The sequence below is a fragment of the Hemiscyllium ocellatum genome, chromosome 24, assembly GCF_020745735.1.
Source record: "Hemiscyllium ocellatum isolate sHemOce1 chromosome 24, sHemOce1.pat.X.cur, whole genome shotgun sequence".
In the NCBI taxonomy this organism is placed as follows: Eukaryota; Metazoa; Chordata; class Chondrichthyes; order Orectolobiformes; family Hemiscylliidae; genus Hemiscyllium; species Hemiscyllium ocellatum.
In genome coordinates, this window is record NC_083424.1 from 24,172,223 (window position 1) to 24,194,947 (window position 22,725).

A 22,725-nucleotide genomic window follows, 5' to 3' on the forward strand; every position below is an offset into this window, starting at 1 on the left:
AGTGGGTGGGAGGGTTGTACAGGTTGAGGCGGTCAATGTCACAGCAGCTTCCCTCCCCCTGCCTCATTGCAGTCCAATCCTCCAACTCGGCTATGCCCTCTTGAACTGTCCATTGTCCTTCTCACCTATCCGTTCCACCCTCCCCTCTGATCTATCACTATCTCTCCCCACTTGCTTCTACCTATCGCCTTCCCAACGACCTTTCCCTCCCCCACCCCAGTGTCCTATTTATCTTTCAGCCCCCTTCTCTCTCCTCCCTCCCTCCACACACACATACACACACACACACGCATATATTCCTGATAAAGGGCTTTGGCCTGAAACATCAACTGTCCTGTCCTTGGATACTGCCTGATCTGTGCTTTTCCAGTGCCACACTATTCGAAACTCATAAGTTTTAGAAACTGTGATAGTATTTTGTAATGGCACTCACATGAAGGAAGATGATAGGCTGTTAGGAGTGGCTAGGTGAACTATCACAAGGTGGGTGAATGTACATGCAGCAGTACTTGGCACGTCAAGTTCAAGTAGATGCTTTTCAACAAGCTTTATTAAAATAGGAATTTTTTTGAAATTTTTCTTGGTTGCGTAAGAATTTCAGGTGCTTGGTACTAGATAACAGAGTATTTACTGTACTCTGTATCGCAAAGTTTGCCTACTTTCTCCTCTGGTATTTAATGCCTTGACTCATCTTCCACTGAAACTCTTATCCTTAGCGAGTTTTGAGAAGATTTGTGGCTCACGTTGAGGTTCTGGATGTAGGTTTGCTCGCTGAGCTGGAAGGTTCATTTCCAGATAGGTAACATCTTCAGTGGGCCAACAAGCAAAACACTGTTCATGATTCCTGTTTTCTACTTGAATGTTTGGGTTTCTTTGGGTTGGTGATGTCACTTCCTGCTTTTTCTTTCTCAATGGTAGTCCACAAACCCACCAACACACTAAAACAGCAGCTAATGAAGTTGAAAGACCCTTTACAGACAACAAGCAAAACTAATATCATTTACAAAGTACCGTGCAAGAACTGTCACAAACCCTACATTGGACAAGCAGGCAGAAAACTAGCCACCAGGATACATGAACATCAACTAGCCACAAAACGACGTGATCCTCTCTCACTAGGATCCTAGGACAAGCCAAACAGAGACACGCACGTGAATTCCTAGAAGCATGGCATTCCAACCGGGACACTATCAATTAACACATCGAGTGAGACTCCATCTACCACCCCCTGAGAAAAATAACAGGAAATGACATCACCAACCCAAAGAAACCCAAACATTTAAATAGAAAGCAGGAATCATGAACAGTGCTTTGACTGATGGCCCACTGAAAATGTTACCTAATAGGGTGACAAAACATCTGGAAATGAATCTGCCAGCTCAGCAAGCAAACTGACATCCAGACTCTTATCCTTGCCTATTTCACCCTTAGGTTGAAATTCCAAGGCTGTTCTAGCTGATTTCCCATTCTTAAATATTTATAAACTTGGTTCATCCAAAATTCTGCTACTCAAATTTTGGACAAAGTCCAAATGGTTCATTCCCTTGTTCGTGTTTGCTTACATTGACTCCTAGTCCCTCAACATATCAGAGTCCTTATTTTAAGTTCTATCTTGGCTTTGATTCTCCCTATCTCTGACCTTACAAAGTTGCCCCAATTACCGTGCGCTCTACCTTTTCTCTTTTTATTTTGTCTTCGTCTTTGTGTATTGTGAAAGTCAAAACAAAATTCCTATTTATGATGTATTGATCTTTTCACAGAACTTAAAGTCTAAATTGTTTTGACCCAAGAGAAGGTAAAATTTTTGTCATTGGAAATAAGCATAGTCATTCGTGATGACCACAGGCAATATTATGTTCAACTTTGAGGATGGTAATAATGCAACAACCCAACAGGTCTAGTTTTGTGATAACTAATGTATGTGTGCAGCAAAGAAAAAAAAAGTTAAAAGGACCGGAAAAACAAGTGTGCACAATGAAATTTTAAGAAGGTGCTTAGCTGAAGATGGCTTTTTAATGAATTCTTGCAAACTTTAATTCTTTTCTGATATTGAGAAGACAAGAATAATTTCAATTAGTTTATGTAAATACTAGGAATTTCAGTCAAACTCTTAAGTTGTAGGAAATCATTAAAACATTCAACTTGCTGTGATGTAGTAAGTGAATTTCTGTGAATTGTTGGTGCAAAATTGTAAAGAATGAATTTTTGGAAAAAGATGGTTGCAGAGCTTCATTTAATTATAGCTCTCAAATCTTCTATTCTTCAAGAAAATTAATCCATTTTCTTTGGACTCTAGGTGAAATCTTTGAACTCAAAGCCGAGCTCAACAGTGACAAGAAAGAAAAGAAGAAAGAAGCAGTGAAGAAGGTGATTGCGTCAATGACTGTTGGGAAAGATGTCAGGTATGTACAAATTCAATAATTCTTCATTGTATAATTAAATGGGAGAAAATTGCAGTAATTCTGTAATTGAAATCTTTACATAATATCTAAAAGGCTCATTGATTTTCTTGCCAAGATATGGTTCATTCACGCTAAATTTTATACTTCGTAGCAACAGTATTGTGTTCATTCAAATTTTGCAAGTGTCCATGTTATGGTGTGATTAAAAACAAACTAGACATCTTTAAAACTGGATATGCTAACTTTTTTTAGAATTAAGTTGTATTTTTATAATGATCCAAAGCAAATGATAGCTATAGTTGCTGTAAAGTATGGCTGTTAGACATGTTCTATATGGCAGTCCGTACAATAAATTTTATTTAATTCTGTTTCAGGATATTGGTGAGATGTTTTAATTGCATCAGTCAATATTATATTTGTATTCACAACTATTAAAGAGCTTGTTAGAAACATTTAAGCATAAAGGGCCTTAATGTCTTGTCAAAACGGTTGAATATGGAAGTAACAAGCATTTAAACTAGGAGGGAGTTAGAGTCCAGGAAAATAAAAATAATGCAGGCACAACTCTAATAACTTGTTTTGTTCTAGGTGGAGAGATGTCCTGCAATCCCCTTTGATTCTAGATTTTGCTAAATCTCCCTGATGCCATACCTGGTTGAATGCTGCCTTGATGTCAAAGGCAATATTTCTTGTCTAACCTCTGGAATTAAGTTCTTTTGTCCATATTTTCGCCAAGACTAATGAGATCAGCAGTTAAGTGGCTCTGGATCTTGAACTGATTGATTGTCAATGAGCAGGTTATTCTTTTGAGCGCTACTTGATAATGCAGTTGATGTCTTCCATCACTTTTCTCTTGGGCAAGAGTTGATGGAGAATAGTAATTGGCTAAGTTGGTTTTGTCCTGGCTATGGTGCGCAGAACATACCTGGGCAGTTTTCCACATTGGGTAGATGTAAGGGTTGTAATTGTGCTATAATGGTTTGAACCCAGCTTGCTTTGAAGCACAGTTCTTATGTACTATTGCCAAAATATTGTCATGGTCAGTAGGTTTTGCCGCATCCAGTGTCTTCAGCTGTTTATTAATATCACGTGGAGTGAATTGAATAAGTTGAAGATTGGGGAATAAAGAGTCAGTTTGACTGGGGAATTAAATATCTAAAGACCAGTACCTGATGTCACAGATTAGTGAAAGATTAAAGTCAGGGATTTGCACAATCCAAAGCCAAGTAAACAGGACTGGACATTGGCCACACCTGAGAGCAGATGAACTGGGGAACAAAGAGATGGGGTCAAGTATCCATGGCACATGGGCTAGGCTGTACTCTCAAAATCAAACCACTGACCAATCATAAAATTGAGATAGACACCAACTATTACTATTATAGATTAGGGAGAGAGCATTTTCGAGGGTATTTGACTGAGCTTACAATGATCTGTGAAAGCCACATCATGAGCTGCATGAATAATTTCACATTCAAGTACAATGGACAGTTTTACATTTGAGTTTTGTTGAAAGATTTGAAAGAAAAACTACTGTTTGACCTTGAAAGATGTCTGAGAGGAACCTTGGGTGTTTATAAGATATCAAATGACGTAGAAAAATTCCTAAGTCTCAATTTTTTTGGTAAATGCAAAATAAGCAGAATGGAAACAATTTAAAACAATCAGATAATTAAGGTAAATAGCTCACTAGGTTGACAAATTATCAGCCATGATGGGTTTCATTCAAAGGTTATAAAAGAAGTGGTTTGAGAAATGGTGCATGCATTAATTTTAATTTTCTTGAACTCCCCTTATAGTGGAAAAGTCCCATCAGATTACAAAATAATGAATGCACTCCTGTATTCATGAAAAGAAGACAAATGTAACACAAGCCAACATCCCCCTCAGGATAAATGCTAAAATCTATCATTAAGGCGTTTATAGTACAGCCCTTAAAATTGAATGCGATTAAATTGAGTCAGTATAATCTTATTTGAGTTTATTTGGGTCCTTTTGAGGACAACAAGTGAAAGTGGACAAAGTGGAACCCTTTGGGTCAAGAATTTATTCAACTTAGTCTTAAATCTGCTCCTCTTTATTTTGAGGCTATGCCCCCTCGAGCTAGTTTCACCTGCTAACGGAAACCATCTGCCTGCTTCTATCTCATCTGTTCCCTTCGTAAATTTACATAAATTTCTATAAAATGCCCCTTCGTTCTTCTAAATTCCAATGTGTATAACCCTAGTCTACTCAATCTCTCCTCATAAGCCAACTCTCTCAATTCCGGAATCAACCTGGTAAACCTCCTCTGCACCCCGACCACTGCCAGTATATCCTTTCACAAATGAGGAGACCAAAACTGTGCACGGGTGTGATGTATTTAAATTTTCAAAAAGAGCTTGATAAAGTGCCACATCATAATATTCAGAATAAGAGCATGTGGTGTAAGGGGTAATATTGCCATGGGCATAGGAGCAGGAAGAAGTGATAAATGGGTAATTTTCAGGTTGGCAACTCGTGTCACCAGTTGTGCTTATTTATATGCCTTATCTATATAAATTACTTGGAAAAAGGGACCAAATGTTTGCTTGGTAAATTTACTGATTACATGAAGATAGGTAGGAAAGTAAATTGTAAGGAGGACAAACGTTTACAAAAAAATTTAGATTGGCTGGCAAAGTAGATTGGCAGATGGAGTACAATGAGGCAAAATGTGAACTTGTCCCATCTTTGGCAGGCAGAATAGAAAAACAGTAATTATAAATTAAGCTTTTCAGATCCATATTGACCATGTAGAGTGTTTTATTGGGCAAAATCTGTTATAGGTTGTGCACCTCTCAAAAGGTGCATTTGTTCTTTAATTCTCTTCAGTGTTAGAAAACTTATACACAGTTCATTATTGTGTAAGTTATTTCTGAGCTTCTAACAAATTTACTTGAAATTTAATAGGAATTTAAAAATTAAAAATACTAGTTAGCATTGTCATAAGATCTGTAATTATGTGCAATAACATAAAGCACATAATATACACTGTCAGACAGGTTTCCAAGACATGGAATCATGCAGTGAAGCTTGTGAGACTTTTTCTCAATGGCAAGTGAAAATTCTATTAGTGTATCCTGAACATCTTGTTTGATGCTTTTAAAATATTTGGTTTTGTTGAGAGAACCTTTTGTTGAACAATTAAGTGTACATTTTCTGGTATTGAAGGTAACAGAAGAACAATTGACATTTTTATGGGTTTGGAATCTCTTAATTTTTGAAAAGTGAAATAATTTTTATAACAATTTTTAAATTAGTTCTCTGTTAAGTTATTGCCCTGCTAATTATGTGGTGAATATTTGAGAAATGTATTCATGTGACTCAAGTTATAATGCAGATGCATAAATTCAATTTTAAGTATGAATTTCTGTAATTAGTCAGGATGTTCCAGTTATTTGTACTTTCTTGCATTATAGTGCCCTCTTTCCTGATGTTGTCAACTGCATGCAGACAGACAATCTGGAGCTTAAGAAGCTGGTGTACCTTTATCTAATGAACTATGCCAAGAGTCAGCCTGATATGGCAATTATGGCAGTCAACACTTTTGTTAAGGTATATATTTTGATAAATTATTTCAGAATTTTTAACAGATCTGTGTACAAAGCTTCATTAAATTCATGCAGCACAGAGGTGTAATCCTGATAATGTTTAAATGTGGATCCCAAATGTAAGTGGACAGTCCACTAATTGATTGCAACACTTAATCTGCAACAGTAGTTTTATCAGCAATCTAACTTAGCACTTTTATCTATTAAAGCCTGTACTGTATATTTAAACAAAGTTTTACTGATGACAAGCCAATGTCTTAACTAAATTTAAAGCTAGTTTGTCAAATTGAGGGATGTCCAGGTGGAAGTGGTGGTAGGTGAGGACTGGGTTGCTTATGGATTAATGATATTTCTGTTCATCTCTGGGTGTGTTCCAAAAGAATCACAATCATAAAGTGAATATTTTTTTCATTATTGTCTGTAAATGTCCCAACCCAGTTTCCAGTGAACATGTATCCATGCACATTGTGTATGTGGTTCAGTTAGGTGGATTCTTGTCTCAGAAACAGAAGGTTTTAGGTTATTGTCCAATTACAGCACCTCACTGCTTTAAATCATTCTGTATGTTAAAACTGTGTGCTTGTACTGGTGGATCAGATAAATGTTAATGATCCAATGGCATATTTGAAGAACTAGAAATTTTGAGTAATGGGTCAGCATTTTGCCTTCAGCCAGTGCTATTTGAATAAAATTATATTGTTTAGTAATTGGCAACATCATCCAATCCCCAAACCTCTAAAGCAGTGAATCTGACCAGTAATTTATCTATTTTTCATCCTGTTCTTTAAAATATGCATTTTAGAATGATGGCTCCTAATGGTGAACTAATATTCTCAGCAAAGTAGGCTGTTTTTTCTTTGCTGTTGTTGATATCCTACTGCATGCAAAAAAATGTGCAATGTTTTTCCCTTCAACAACAGCAACTGAACTTCAAAATTAAAGGTTGTTAGGTATTTTAAAAGATACGATAGTACTACTCACGTTCGTTCTTTTGCAAGGTTTCCTTATAATTCAGCGCCAGTTCATTGTCACATTCTACCCAGGATGGCTAACGTGGAAATAGGAAATTGTGCACTGCTGTGTTGTTAATGCCTGAGTCATAATCTAAATTACTGCGTTAAACAGAAGGAGGCTTCATTCTGTTTATGTTCTGTTTGACATTGCTAAGAATTTTGTTGTTGCCTAGATACTCTTTAAAAGCTGTAACAGATCATATTGAAATCAGAATATATGGTTCAGTTGTCCATTTATCTATTTAAAATCCATAAGCTTCCTACAGTGTACAATGTATGTTACGTGTATGTTAACTTACCTCTTCTTGATTTTTACTGTTAAGAATTATTGTAAACCACAGTAACCCTATATAATTTTGATTTCTGCAATCTAGTAAATAATTTGAATGTTTTATCAAGTAAAACTAGAAAATATAAATTTGTTTATTTTGTAATACTTGATTTTTTTTATTCAAGCATTGAAATTAAATGTTAAGATAATGCTATTAGATCTATAATATTCCTATATCTCTAATAATTGTAATATTGTGTTGGAAGTCATCAGACTGTCATATTGTTGAATCTCTCAATCTTATATTTTTTGCAAGAGGTCTTAGAAGTCCCTAGTACTTATTTTCCACAGGAAGATGTTAAACCATGATTGTACAGATTAATTTACCTCTTAGATATTGATCCTTGGTGTTTCGTTTGAGTAGTTATAACATTTCTTTGTTAAATTGTCTGTGTCAATAAGCCGCCAAATGAAAAAATGTAGTAAGGATGTTCACATTCTTGAGGTTCATTTATTAGTACAGTTGTGTTGAAAAAAAAATGTCCATAACGGGTTGACAACTAACAGGTTGTTTTCTGATTTTTCTCCTTTTGCTGCTGCTGTTCCAAAAGCATTATATAATGGTGCATACTGTTTCCAAGCACTAAACAACTTCCACTAATTTGCCAAATGTCATTTATGGGTAAAGCATGTATTAAACATGCATCTTTTCGATTTGAGTTGTTAGATCATAACTGGAAGTAGGGATTTGCTTTACTTTACTGCCTGATTATTCAACTCAGATTAACTAATTCTGCTCATATCTGGGACTTTGTGGTTATGTGGGTAAAAACAAGATTAACTGTGCTAGCTACAAGTCATCAACTCAGTTCAATAAGTATGTTAATTTTTAAAAATCATTGTGGAAATGAAAGTATTTTCATTCCCCTCTTAATCTTAGTGTATGATATCCCAAAATGTGACATTCTGCATAACTAAAATTAGGAATGGATACTCTTCCCTGTCTCAGGCTATGATTGAGTGTGATTTGATGTTCAAATTTCAGGACTGCGAAGATCCCAATCCACTTATTAGAGCGCTGGCGGTGAGAACCATGGGCTGTATCCGTGTAGATAAGATCACTGAGTACTTGTGCGAGCCCCTGCGAAAATGTCTGAAGGATGAAGATCCCTATGTACGAAAGACTGCTGCTGTTTGTGTAGCTAAACTACATGATATCAATGCACAGCTCGTTGAAGATCAGGGATTTCTGGACACTCTCAAGGACTTGATATCGGATTCCAATCCAATGGTAAACAGAGTATTAAATCTGCTCCCATTGTATCTGTCAACATTAATATAAAACATTCTGTTGAAGTGGTAAAGGTGAAAAGAATTGTTGAATAATCTGACCTGTAGCTGAATTCTGTGAACTTCTCTTGATAGAAGTATGGAGATCTTTTATTAAAACAAAAGGTTACTTTCCTAAAGTCAGAAAACACAGGTAGCACTCACCAGGTCAGATAGGATTTATAAGAAAGGGAGGATCGGTAAGAAAGGTATGTTAATGTTTTGAGTATTGTACATTCAGCTCTACTGAAAGATTGTACTTGTAATCTTAATGTTTTACTCCTTTCTTTATATTTACTGTGACTATTACTGCATTTATTTTTCCAGTTTTCTAGCAGCTGTTGTATATTATTTTGTAGGTTAATGTGTTTATGTTCATTCTGCAGGCCTGGTCATGTAATTTGGCAGTCTTTTTGTTATGAATATCTCAAACATTTGGATAATTGCCAGCACTTTCAAATATTGCAATGTACCTGCAGCAGTAAATTTTCCCAAATTGTTCCATGTGGGTGTCAGTGTGGAGCCCTGTAATATTTATAATTTATTAATTCTACAGTTTCCTCCCTCTCACGACTTTTCAATGCTATTGGTTAATAAAAGCTAGTTGCTTATTTTGTAAGCTCAGTAGCTGATATAACACCAAAGGCACAATGCAATGCAGATCTGATCTCGCGTTTGCAAATTGGAGGTGATTCTTTTGTTGAGTGCATTAGAGTTCTCTTCACTGGAAACTTTACTCCTTGGCATGATATTGAGAGGAAAAGTTTGGTTTTTTTTTAAATTAAAATTTCTAAGTGACCAGTTGTGCACTTGTTGATAATGTATAGATATGTATTTGTAAGTTCAAGATGGGCTTAATGACTTGGAACTTGACCATAAAATCTAAGTAACCAACTTTGGTGTACTACTGAGGACCTACTTTCACAGTCAAAAATGAATGATGCATACGCTAAGGGTCTGTCAGCTTGTACAGACTAGTTTATTACACTATTCAGAAAAAAAGCTGTTGTTCTTGTGTTTAACCTAGCATGCTTCTGTCAAGGTATCATCATCAAATGTAGTTTAACTGATCCTTTTTCTTGCTGCTTGTAGGGCTTTTACAAATTCAGCTTTGCTGTCATATTTGCCTACTTATCCACACTGGATGCGAAATAAATTCATTATCTACAAAGCAATTGGAGTGTCTGAAGGGGATGTGGATGCTTTACATAAATGAATGTTCATTCCCTTGTGGAGAAAGATGGTTTTCAAGGGCAATATTTCTATTTGATGAATTACAGTATTTTTAACAATACAACTTTATCAAAGTTTATTATCTATCCTTCAGGTCAATTTGCAAGCAATATCAATGTAATGAGAAAGCAACATTTAAACTGTATGAGAGGAACATCCTGGTGGTAAGTCGACTTGGATTGACAGAGGCGTTGCTGTGGAAAATGAACCCATAGATGATTGACTGTTAACCACCAAGCCATGAGCAGGATGATACTGTCAAGCCAAAAAGACATTCTGCCTATTAGACAAAGTCGTAAATTAGTGTCCATGTGTCTGCATATCCTGAATACTGTGGATAGTGAAGAACAGCAAATTCTTTTGGCTGTTCAAACAGGCAAAGTACTGACTATATCTAACCAGCCTCATGCTTGGAAAGCTCAGTGCAGAGTTCAAACATTAGTTGCAATTCTGTGATTGGCAGCATTTGCTAAATAACCATAAGTATGCAAAGAATTACACTGACAAATAACTTAAGATTGTTGATTAGGCTCGCAGTATGGTGCACTTGCGCATTCTGGAAGCTATATGTACTGCCACATAGGACCCTGTACTTTTGCAGATAGAAAGATTGTACACACACAGCACCTGTTTCAACTCAGCAAAACAAATGACAGCTATTCTCTCGTTCAGTTTTCAGGGCAACGCCTTGAACAGCCAGAGTTTAAAATTTGTCATATACTGGCACATTTTCCATGCCAATGCCTCTACCAATCAGAAATCACTTGCCAACGAATCAGCATCCTCCTCTCTCAATATAAATGTTGTTTTCCCTTTGCATTTCTTGTGAATCGTCCTGTTGGGTGCAAGATGAAAACCTTGGACAATGTGTTAATTTCTAGAAATACTCGATACAGTACTAACAATTAGTAATCTCAAAATACCTTTCATATTACCTGATTTTTAATTTTGTTCAAGCTGTCTGATTTTAAGTAAGTATTGACTCGGACTTTGACTCCAAAAGCAATTGTAACTATGCAGCTCTTGGTTTATCCCAGGTAGTTAGTTCAAATATGCTATGTTAATGATTCATAGTTCCGTCTTCTAAAACCATCAGATGGATCAGAAATAAGCTGTTCAGCCCATTGAGTTTGTTCCACCATTTAATGAGATTATGGCTCATGTGATAATCCTCAACTGACATTTCTCTCTGATCTCTATATAACTCAAGATTCTATTACTGATTAGAAAGAAATATATCTTTTTCAACCTTGAGTATACTTACTGACCCATCTCAAGAGCTGTCTGCAATAAAGAATCTCACAGATTGACTACTTTGAGAAGAAATTCCTCCTCATCTCTGTTCATAACATATGACCTTAAAACTCTGGTATTTTACAGAATTACTAGTTTCAGCAGGGTGAGTGGGTGCAGAGCAAACATTAGTAATTTCCTTCTTGAGGTAATTTTTAAAAGTAATGCAGAGAGAAGTAGTGATGGCAGGCACATCTGACATCTCATTTCAGAGCTACCTTGTCACTCTCAATGAAAATGAAAATGAAAATAGCAAGGATTGCTGGATGGGGAAGATGTTTTATTCTTTTAAATGTGATTGTTCTTCACCAGTACTATGCACCTTTTTCCTTTCCTGCCAGTAACAATGGATACTGAAGTATGAAAGCTGGCAATTTATCACCATTCAAACTACTACATATTTAGTTGCTGACCACTTTTCCTGAGAGTCAGTAACTCCACATGACCACCCAAGCTGAAGTCTTTAAATCCATTAAATTGAAAGAATTCAAAAACAACTTGAAATGGTAGATCTTTAATGAATTTCAGTACAAAGATTAATTTCTTGAGCTGATTTCTCATTTCATAATGAACATTCAACTTGTTCAGTTAGCTTAACTAAGATTATCTTGCCCATTTTGATCTACTGTCTCAAAACCTATTTTATTAATTTGAAGAATTAATTCAAAAGAGAACAACTGCATATGACAAATCTTTGTTTTATGGATTGGATCTATGGATGCATGTGGATTTTGTTCTCTTACCATTTGCTCTCTAAGGAAATGTTGCTTCCCTACACTCCGCACTGGAGTGGAGCAGCCTATTTTATCTTGTAATGCCATCTAACTTGGCATAAAGGAGCTTATAAAGAGAATTCCAGTACTAAATAGGGTTTGTTTTTGCTACCTACCACAAGGTGCTGCTACAGAATTAAGTGATGAGGCAGTCTAAGATAGTATGCAACTTGTCCTATGAGAAGGTGGAAAATAAATGTTCAAAATGCAATTGCTAGGCTGTGAACATCAAAATTGCCAAGATAATTTTAGTACAATTATCCAGAAAATTTAACCAAATGACAATTGGGGAATTCAAATTCAATTAATTAAATACATTTGGGATGCAGAGCTGTTATGTAATAGGGACCATTAAAGCTATGAGACAGCTTTACTGTTGCTCACTGTGAAAGGAAGTCTGTCCTTACCTGGTTTAACCTACATGTGACTCTTACCTACGGCAGTGTGGCTGACTTGATTGCCCTCTGAAGTGGCCAAAGAAAGCCATATGAAAAATATATAAGAATAAAACCTAACTGACCACTTTTTATTGATCTTGACACCAAATAAGAGAAAGGTGCACCCAGATGAACAGATTTTGTAAAATTGACTCAGTTAACTCTCGGTCTTTGCCAAAATTGGGAGAGTTGTTCCATAAACTAGTAATGCAACAGCTGACAATAGGTGTGATTCTATGACTATTACATTCAGTGCTGGAAAAGCACAGTAGGACAGGCAGCATCCGAGGAACAGGAGAACTGACGTTTTGTACGTAAGCCTTTCAGGAATCAGCTCCTTGGATGCTGCCTGACCTAAACTTTTCCAGCACTACACTCATGACTCTGAGCTCCAGCATCTGCAGTCGTCACTTTCTGCTATTATATTCAGTCACTATCCGCTATTATATTCAGTCACTATCCAGACTGTCTTATTTATAGCTAGGAGGGGGTGGATCTGGACTTCAGACCTCATGATATTTCATAGCATCAGACCTATTGTGAGCTACCCTCTCTCGACTGGTAACCAGAATTAATCTGTTATCTGAAAACAGATTGGAAGCAGTACTCAGGGTAACAATGGCAAAGTAATGTGCCTTGAATAGGCCTTCAGTGTCCATTCCCAGGAGTGGCTTGATAGCGCAGCACTTAGGACAAAGCTATTAAAGAACCAACGTAGGGAAATCTTGTTTTGCCTCATTCTCTACAAACTGCCTGTTATGACTTCATTGATCTATGACAGGATATGTAGGAACAAAAGCCACATGGTCTTTAGTAAGGCAGAATCCTGTTTTCACACTTAGGACATTCTATTTTATGTTGTGCAACAATCCTTATCATGAGTTATTGCTACAAAGGTATTCCTTGACAATTACATGCTGAACCATGGCAAAGTTTTTTTTAAGGTAATGAGTTGGATGTGGAAGCAGACTTGGTCACCTTGGCCAGATTTTTACTGGCATTAGTTTTATCCAAATGCTAGCCATCTAGCAAACTGAGCCAAGTGATCCTTTTGTACTACTAAATCTATCGTGCTAAAGCGGATAGATTCAGAATTGATCTTATACCTGAAAGCATAAATCCATGAATGTGAGACAATCAGCAATTGAATTCTGTTCCACTCATGATCTGACATATCATTCACTTTTCCATTGCCATCAAATCAGGGAACCAACTCTACTTCAGCGAAAAATGGAAGGGATGCAAGTCAGGAGCAGCACCAAGCCTACTAAAACTGAAGTGCCAATTTAATTAAACTATCATAGGCCTACTTGCATGTTAAGAACTTTGAGAAACAATGATTGATTGAGCTAAGCAACCTGAAAACAGTCAGAGCCTGAAAACTGCAAAGCTTTGCAGTTATGCCATACATGGACAATTGTTGAACAATTAAATTATGTAACTGGAAGAGGAGGTTTCATAAATATTTCCAGCCTCATTGATGGCAGAGCTGTGAACTTTCTTGAAAAAGATAAGTATGAAGTATTTGTAACTACCATCGACCGGAAGTGCCATCTTGGTTGTCTTCACATCACTTCACAGTCTTCAACCAGTCTAACCCATAACATAAGGATAAGATCTGGTATAGGTCTTTTTTTCCCCCCCTTTGCCAATCAATTCAGCACAAGGGGTTTCTCCTTATACTGTTTGAAGCCATCTTGACAGCTGTTTCATCAATGATCTTAACTCAGCATAAGGTCATTCAGCTGCAAATGTGTTGCTGGTTAAAGCACAGCAGGCCAGGCAGCATCTCAGGAATAGAGGTCATTCAGGTTGTTCATAGAATCCTTATCGTGTGGAAGCAGGTGAATCGACCCATCGCGTTTCAGTGACCCCCCTGAAGAACATCCCTCACTGGCCCACCCTGTCCCTGTAACCCTGCACTTCTCATGGCTAATCAACGTAGTTTGCTCATCCCTGGACACTATGGGCAATTTAGCATAGCCAGTCCACCAAATCTGTACATCCTTTGACTGGGAGGAAATCAGAGTAGCCAGTGGAAACCCACACAGATACGGGGCGAATGTGCAAACTCCACACAGACAGTTGCCTGAGGCTTGAAGGGAACCCAAATCCCTCGTGCTGTGAGCCACCGTGCCACCTCGAATGTTCTTTATGATTGCTCATGATTCAGATGTTTAATTCTTTTTGTGATGCCTTAGATACTGAAGTCGTCTGTGCCTGCATGCAACTAGATCTGAACAACAATTCAGGTCTGGGCTGATAAATAGCAAGTAACATTTAGACCATACTGATACTATTTCTAAATTACAAATTCTAATTGATTATGCTAAGTAGTAAGTGTAACTTATCTTTTGTTTGCATACAAATTTAGTGATTCACGTGTTGTGCTCAGATGTTATGATAACTAACTGCCATTTTAGTTATTTGTGTTAAACCTATCAATGAAGTATTTTACTACAAACTTGGACTTGCTACTCTACCTCAACTCCTTTCTACGCCTCAAGAATCCTTAAGTAATATAACATTGTGAGCTGGTGATTCATTGCAAATAAAATGCTTTCTGCTCATTTGAAATACTTGAATTGTATATGGAGGCAATACTTCCTTTTGTTGTTCCATTGGGGACAGTTGAGTTCGAGGGCATCTTTCAATTTGCTGATGTAGTTTATCTTGATGTGTGTCTGATGACAGTATGCTAATGCATCTAAACTATCAAACATTGTTGGCAACTGCTTCAGTAGTTCAGAAACATTAGCTGCACAACAGTTTGATATAGTGAGAGCTTCCAGTTCCGTTTTGATTAAAGTGTAAAATCCGAATCTTTTAAATTTGGATATATAATGAGCACGTCATTGGCCAGCATTTATTGCCCATACATAACGTTTTTAAAAAAAACACATTCAAGAATGTGGGCATCCCTGGTTGTCCTTGAGAAAGTAGTGAGTTTTGCCGCCGTGAACCACTTCGGTCTATTTGCTGTCAGTAGACCCACTGGACTGTTGGGGAAGGATTCTAGGACTTCGATTCACTAACACTGATCAACCAAGTCAGGATGGTGAGCCATTGCTGGTAGTGGTGTTCCTGTGTATCTGATGTCCTTTTCCATCTAGATAGTAGTGGTCGTAGATTTGGAAGGTGCTGTCAATGAAACCTTGGGTGAATTTCTGAAGTCCCATATTGTGGATGATGTAAACTGCTCCTATGGAGTATAGGTGGTGGAGAGAGTGAATGTTCGTGGATTTGTGCCAATCAAGCAGCATACTTTGCTCTGGGTGGTGTCTAATGTCTTGAGTATTGGTGCAGCACTTATTCAGGCAAGTGGGGAGTGTTCCATCACATTCTTGACTTGTACCTTGTGGATGGTGGGTTCAGGCTTTCAGGAAATGGCAAATGTGATACTTACTGCAGAAGTTCCAGCCTCTGATCTGCTTTTGTAGGTACAGCACTTGCATGGCGAGTCCAGTTCTGTTGCTGATTAATCCCCCCAGGATGTTAATAGTGAGGCTTTTAGCAATGGTAATGCCATTGAATGTCAAGTGATGGTTATATTCTCTCTTGATGGAGAGAGTCATTGCCTGGGACCTGTGTTGCACGAATATCACGTCACTCCAAACTTGGATATCGTCATAAGAACAAAAAGTGCTAGAAATCTGTGGGTCAGGCAGTATCCATGGAGAGAAAGCTAACTAATGTTTCAAGTGTAGATGACTCTGACGACTCTAGCTCAGCTGAAGTGTGGAGAGGACAACATTTATGAAGGAGTGAGGAAGGAGGTGGGGCTTGGATTGCTGGCAGAGAAAGGGTGTTGATAGTTCAGATTGAGTGATATTGGTCACTTAATCTAAACTATCAACATTCCTTCTCCCCGAGCAGTGCAACCCCCACACCCTCCACTCTTCACTTAAGCTCTGAAGTGTCACCTAGACTCAACGTTAGCTTGCTTTCTCTTCATAGATGATGGCTGACCCACTGTGATCTCCAGCACTTTTTGTTCTCAGGATAGATTCCACATCTGCAATAATTTACTTTTGCATTGGATATTGTCCTAGTCTTGCTGCATTCAGATTTGGACTGCATTAGTATCTGAGGAATTGAGAACGTTGCTGAACATTGTGCAATAATTTGGGAACGTTACCACTTCTGACCTTATGGAGAGAAGCAGCTGAAGATGGTCCTAGGATCAAACCCCTCACCCCTGTACATCCCTGTTGAACTGCAGAGATGTCTGGGAGCTGAGATAACTGGTCTCAATCTTCCTTTGTGCTTGGCATGACTCCAAGCAGAGAGAGATTTCTCTTTGATTCCCGTTGACTCTAGATTTGCCATGGCTCCTTGATGTCACACTGTGTCAAATGTGGACTTGATGTCACGGATAGTCACTTTTGGATTTCAGCTGTTTTGTCCATGTGAGATCAGGAGCTGAATACCCTCTTGGAACACAAATTGAACAGTTTATTGCTGAACAAGGGCTGCTTGATAGCACTTTCGATGACTTCCCATCACTTTACTGAAGATCGAACATGTACTAATGGGGTGGTAATTGGCTGGATTGCATTTGACCTGCTTTTTGTGTATTGGACCTGTGTGGGCAGTTTTTCATATCAAATATTTGCCAGTATATTGGGAACAACTTGGTTAGGGGCATGGCAAGTTCTGAAGTGCATATTTTCAGTAATATGTACAGAATGCTGTCAGCTTCCATAGCCTTTGCCCCTCCTGTGTCTTCATCTTTTCTTGACATCATATAGAATGAATTGCAATGTCTGCAGATTAACAGTAGTAATGTAGGAGATTTCTGGAAGAGGCGGCGATGGATTGTTCTTTCAGCACGTCTAACTGAAGATTGTTGCAAATGCTTCAGATTTATCTTTTGTACTGAGCCTTCTTGGCCTTAGCTGCCACCTATTTGAGGCTCGCATATTTATGTAGCTGTCTCCTCTCGTGAGTTGTTTAATTGTCCACCAACATTGACAAATGGAAAAGGATGCATTGCCAAATTGAAGAACATAAAAGGATATTTAAATGTAGATTACTATCAAGGTGAAGGTGATCAAGCATTTAATGTAATTGATAGTTGAGCTATTCAAGTTTGCGTAAAGAATGCTATTTGAAATGTTTCTATGCTGATGTATTGATGTGCATGATTCCATCTGCACCTTATTATCACAACACACCACCCCCTCCTCACTTTGGAGCTTCTCATCCTGCCAAAGTTGTTTGTGCAGATGACCTCTCAACCATTCTATGAAGTTTATTGTTAAGCTGCCAACTGAAACTGACAAGGGAGGCCTGAAGTTGCATTACATTAAAAAAAATTCTGTTGAATAGCACCATGAGTTTAATCTGAAAACTGTTATAACAACATCCAACACTGATTCCTGCAGTGAATTCAGTTTTTTAATTATCTAGGCTTTCTTTATTGATCAGTGGACCATTATTTTAATGAAATAAATCACCACGGATTCATTACCAGAAGATTTTCTTTGGTAAAGTTGCAAATCTGAAAGCCTTTGACTGATGGAACAGTACCTCTTGCAATTTGAATGCATTAGGATGAGGAAAAACCATGTTCTTGTCTGTGTCAAATGTGGATAGATTACTACTACTTTCAAGTGTGAATGCTTTAGGGTAGGGGAATGACTTTTTATGAAGCTGTCTTATCCTGTATTAAATGTGTTTTTTAAACAGAAAATTTTCTACATGCAGGTCATCAAAATGTAATTTTGATAGGCTACATTTTAATCCTGGTTAGGTGTTTTAATTTTTTTTACCAGCATGTCAAAATGCAGCTATTTTCAAAGCTGGTGAGCAAGTTCAAGGGTATATACTGGAGGAGATTGAGAGGATAGCATAAAAACCAAATGAGACGAGTGATTGAAGAAGAGAAAATTAATTTTACTAATTGTTACTGAAGGAATGAACTAAAAAGGGAAGAAACCTTGCCAAAAAAGAACAAATTTTGCTGAAGCAAGCAGCACTTGCACAGACAAAAACTGGTTACCATTAAGGTGAGCAATCAATAAATTGTTTCAATGTGGTGCAGTAATATATTGCAACATAGACTATAAGATCTGAGCAAGTCTTTTGATCTTGTGTGAGTAGCCTGGATTACATTGGTCGTGTTGTAATGAATTGTACACACATTTTAAAGTAAATGTCAAAGCTGGGGAGAGAAACCTGATAATTCTCAATAGGATTGGAATTTACAGTGCACTCATTACGAAGATTCACAATACCTAAAATATGTACTTCCTACTATGTCTACAACATCCCTACTAGCTAGTGCCTTTCCAATAAGAAATGTCATGCTCATATTGTAAAATTTCTGTGAATTAATGTGTCATTTGGGTGCATACATTTCAGTAAAACTTGAGTTTACATGATTAAGGGCAAAGTCATGAATTGTATAGGATATTTAAGTTCGAGCAGCAAATAGTTATTACAAGGAGAGGGGTTATGTGTTCACCTGTCAACAGCAAAGTGTATTTCTCTGTTCTGGTGGCTAAATTACTCCTGTAACATGTGTTCCTTGTATGCCATTGTGTGCAGATTGAAAGCTGCTATAGTTTCTCTTCCAACTGTGGCTGAAATTAATGTTGATGTTTAACCAAGTTTTTTTTAAATCACTGCTGATAGAAGTTGACTTGACAAATCTGGTAGGATGATGAGCAAATGTTGCATCTCAAAACTTATTTTCATTTATTCTCATGAACCTTTTGTATAAAATTGCCTCCCTGGAGCCTAGTATTTCAGCTCGACTGACATAAGACTTTTGCTTTTCCAAGCATATTGTTCTTGGATCCTTGTTTGTTGTATTTGAGTGAAGCATTTATCTTTTTTGACATTTTCATTTTTTTAATTCTATCTTTGGATTTGGGTGCTACTGACCAGGAGGTATTTATTAATCATTCCATGTTTCAGTGATTTAACACAACTGAATGGCTTGCTAGGCTGCTTCAGAGGGCAATTAAGGGTCAAGCACATTGAAATAGGACTGTAGTCACCTATAGGTCAGATCAGTTAAGAGCAGCATGTTTCCTTCCCAAACGGACATAATGAATCAGTTGCACTTTTATCAACAATATTTACACTTTCAAAGTTATAAAATAGGATTCAGTGACCAAATGATGAGCTGAACTGTCAACATGATTGTGTTACTTAATGTCTCATTCAGTCTGCTTTTCAGTAGTGCCAAGTAATAGAAGCATATGTTAGGATTTTAAATAAACTCCACTCTTGTCCAATAGTCTGTATCTATAACGTAGTCAATGGGACAGCATGGTGGCTCAGTGATTAGCACTACTGCCTCACAGTGCCAGGGACTCAAGTCAATTGCAGCCTCAGGCAACTGTGCAGACTCAACACACATTCTCCCCATATCTGCATGGGTTTCCTCTGGGTGCTCCGGTTTCCTCCTGCAGTCCAAAGATGTGCAAATTAGATGGATTGGCTGTGCTAAATTGCCTATAGTGTCCAGGAATGTGCAGACTGGGGTGGGTTGGCCATGGGAAATACAGGATAAGGTAGAGGTTTAGGGCTGGGTGGGATTCCCTTTTGGTGGGGTCGAGTGTGGACTCAGTGGGCTGAGTGGCCTGTTTCCACACTGTATGGATTCTATGATCAAATCTTCTCATGCCATTGATTGTGCTCATTTAACAGTGTGATAGTGTTTGTGTGATATCTACAGGCAATGTTCACTACTGTTTACAGAAGATATTTCTTATTTGTAGGTATGACAGAATCCAACCTTTTTAAAACTGAAAAATTCTAGGGATTTTTATTTTGAGATGACATCCTCAGTCCTTGTAAGAAATTGTTAAAATCAAGCCTATGCTGTTTCTTCTGGTCAATTTATATATTTCTATTTATCTCTTTCCACATACGATAATGAACTAGTCAAAGTAATTTTGAACCATATACTGATGACGGACAATGATAAACCGGGTCTAAATAGCCACTTGGAGTCCCACAACATGTTTGGAGTAATTTCTTTTTGAGTCACTTTGACATGAAAGTGCTCTTTTAACTAAATTCCCTGAACTCTTAATTTGCAGGTAGTGGCAAATGCTGTGGCAGCTCTGTCAGAGATTGCAGAGTCCCATCCAAATAGCAATTTATTGGACCTCAACCCTCAGACTATCAATAAACTTTTAACAGCCTTAAATGAATGTACTGAATGGGGACAGATATTTATCTTGGATTGTTTAGCCAACTACAGTCCAAAAGATGACAGGGAGGCTCAAAGGTAAAACTGACATTAAAATATTTTCTTTCTTTGAGACAATTATATATTATTCTTTTTTTCTAGAATATTTATATATTTCCAATTTTAATAATGCATTGGTTAAAAAAGTTGTATTTATAAATGTTGATCCTTTTAATTGCATGAAGAAAATGTGTACAACTTATTTGTTTTTTACTAAGTAGAAGTTGAAGCACCGGTCTGCATCTTTCAACTAGTAATTGGGCCTCTTATTCCATTGAGTTAAATTAGTGCCCAAGTGAAATATCATTATTTCATTCTTGTGTATTAGAATATGTACAAAATGTGTAAATTGTGATAATTTAAACATGACTAACAAGAATCTCTTGTCTGATAGCATCTGCGAACGTGTGACGCCACGTTTATCTCATGCTAACTCAGCTGTTGTCCTGTCGGCTGTAAAAGTCCTAATGAAATTCATGGAAATGTTGTCAAAGGACTTGGATTACTATGGCACTTTGCTGAAGAAACTGGCACCCCCACTTGTAACATTGCTGTCTGCAGAACCAGAGCTTCAATATGTTGCCCTCCGGAACATTAATCTCATTGTACAGAAAAGGTATATTTTGCTGTTTCCGTTTTGGAAATAAGGAGCATTTGTGTTATAAGGCATGAAGGTTTCTAGGAACACATGTTTTAAACAATTAAAGCATCAACATTTATTAAAAAATTACCATTTGACCAGATGATTAACACTTAGTTCTTTGGTGTTAAGTGTTAATATTTTCAAATGAATCAAAAAGCTCTGCTTTTTAAGTTTCATTCTAAAACGTGAATTATAATAGTGTATATTTTGTGCAATAGCTATAGTGCAAAAAGAGATGCTTTACTATGCCACTTATTGTGTAGGAGCTTATCTACATGTCCAGATAGATGTACAAGATCATTTGTTTTTAATGATCAGGAAACAATCCTGGCTTTTTAGCTGGTATTCAATCCTTAAGTATTACCAACAGACACATTTGCTAGTCATTCATTTGATTGCTATGTTATGGACCTTGCTGACTACTGTTTGCTGCAATTGAGTTTTTTCTATAATACCATGCAATAAACTAATTTCATAATTCACTGAAGTGCTTTGGGTTGTCTTAAACACATGGACGATTTCATATGAATGCAACTCTTATTTGTCTTTTCTTTTATAAAACTAAATGAATTTTGCATGGGCTTATGCACAGTTGGTTAACTTGCAGTAATTTATTAAGTCCTCAAGCTGTGGAATTAATTCACATTTAATTTTAATAACTCTATTTATTTTTGCCAGCTAGTTCAAGTAAACTTGTTTGCTACTGTATTATGCATGTCAAAATCAAATTTCTGCCATGTGAATGGAAAATTTTAAACTGGTGCAGTTGTGTATAAATTTGTTTAAGAGAAACCTCATGCTCCATCTAATCACTGATATCAAAGTTAAATTTCCTAATACCGACATCCGTTGCCTTGTACACTACTCTTCAAAATTCTAAATGGGAACCAAACTTCTCTTAATGTGCTGCCTACTGATGTCCATGTCTCTTAAAAAAAAACCTCTAATCCCTCTTGGGCTAATGATTACCCCTATTTGAGCTTCCTAAATCCAGTGCATTCAGACGGGAGGCAATGGCATAGTGGTGTTATCGCTGATCTTTAGTGGGGACCCATTTTAAATCTTGCCACAGTAGATGGTAGGATTTGCGTCAATAACATCTGGAATTAAAAGTTATTGATGAAATGAATCATTGTCGATTGTCAGATAAACCAATCTGGTTCATTCATGTCCTTCAGGGAAGGAAACTGCCTTTCTGCCTGATCTGGCCTACATTTAACTCCAGACCCAAAACAATGTGGTTGACTCTTAACTGCCCTCTATGAAAATAGGGATGTGCAATAAATGTTGGCCCATGACTAATTTAGTCAAAACTCTGCCGAGTTATTCATTATTTTAGGATCACTGGCGATAGGTGTAATTCTTTTTTCAGGCTCATCTGTCTCACGGGAGCCTACTTTCTCTTGCATGACTCCATTTGTACAAATTCTTTTCCTGGCCTCAGTCAGCTAATATTGTAAATAAAGTCATAGAATCATACAGCATGGAAACAGACCCTTCAGTCCAAATTGTCTATGTCGACTAAGTTTCGTAAACTAAACTAGTCCCAT

General features: G+C 37.2%; 1 protein-coding gene across 1 annotated transcript in view; it reads left to right on the plus strand.

Annotated features, from left to right (window-relative positions):
* LOC132827102 (AP-1 complex subunit beta-1) overlaps positions 1-22,725 on the plus strand; it is a 70,422-nt gene that overhangs the window by 9,579 nt on the left and 38,118 nt on the right. Inside the window, exons 3-7 of the mRNA XM_060843583.1 lie at positions 2,297-2,402; positions 5,843-5,978; positions 8,304-8,549; positions 20,381-20,571; positions 20,927-21,148. Coding sequence (XP_060699566.1) covers positions 2,297-2,402; positions 5,843-5,978; positions 8,304-8,549; positions 20,381-20,571; positions 20,927-21,148 — 901 coding nt within the window. The remainder of the gene's footprint in view (positions 1-2,296; positions 2,403-5,842; positions 5,979-8,303; positions 8,550-20,380; positions 20,572-20,926; positions 21,149-22,725) is intronic.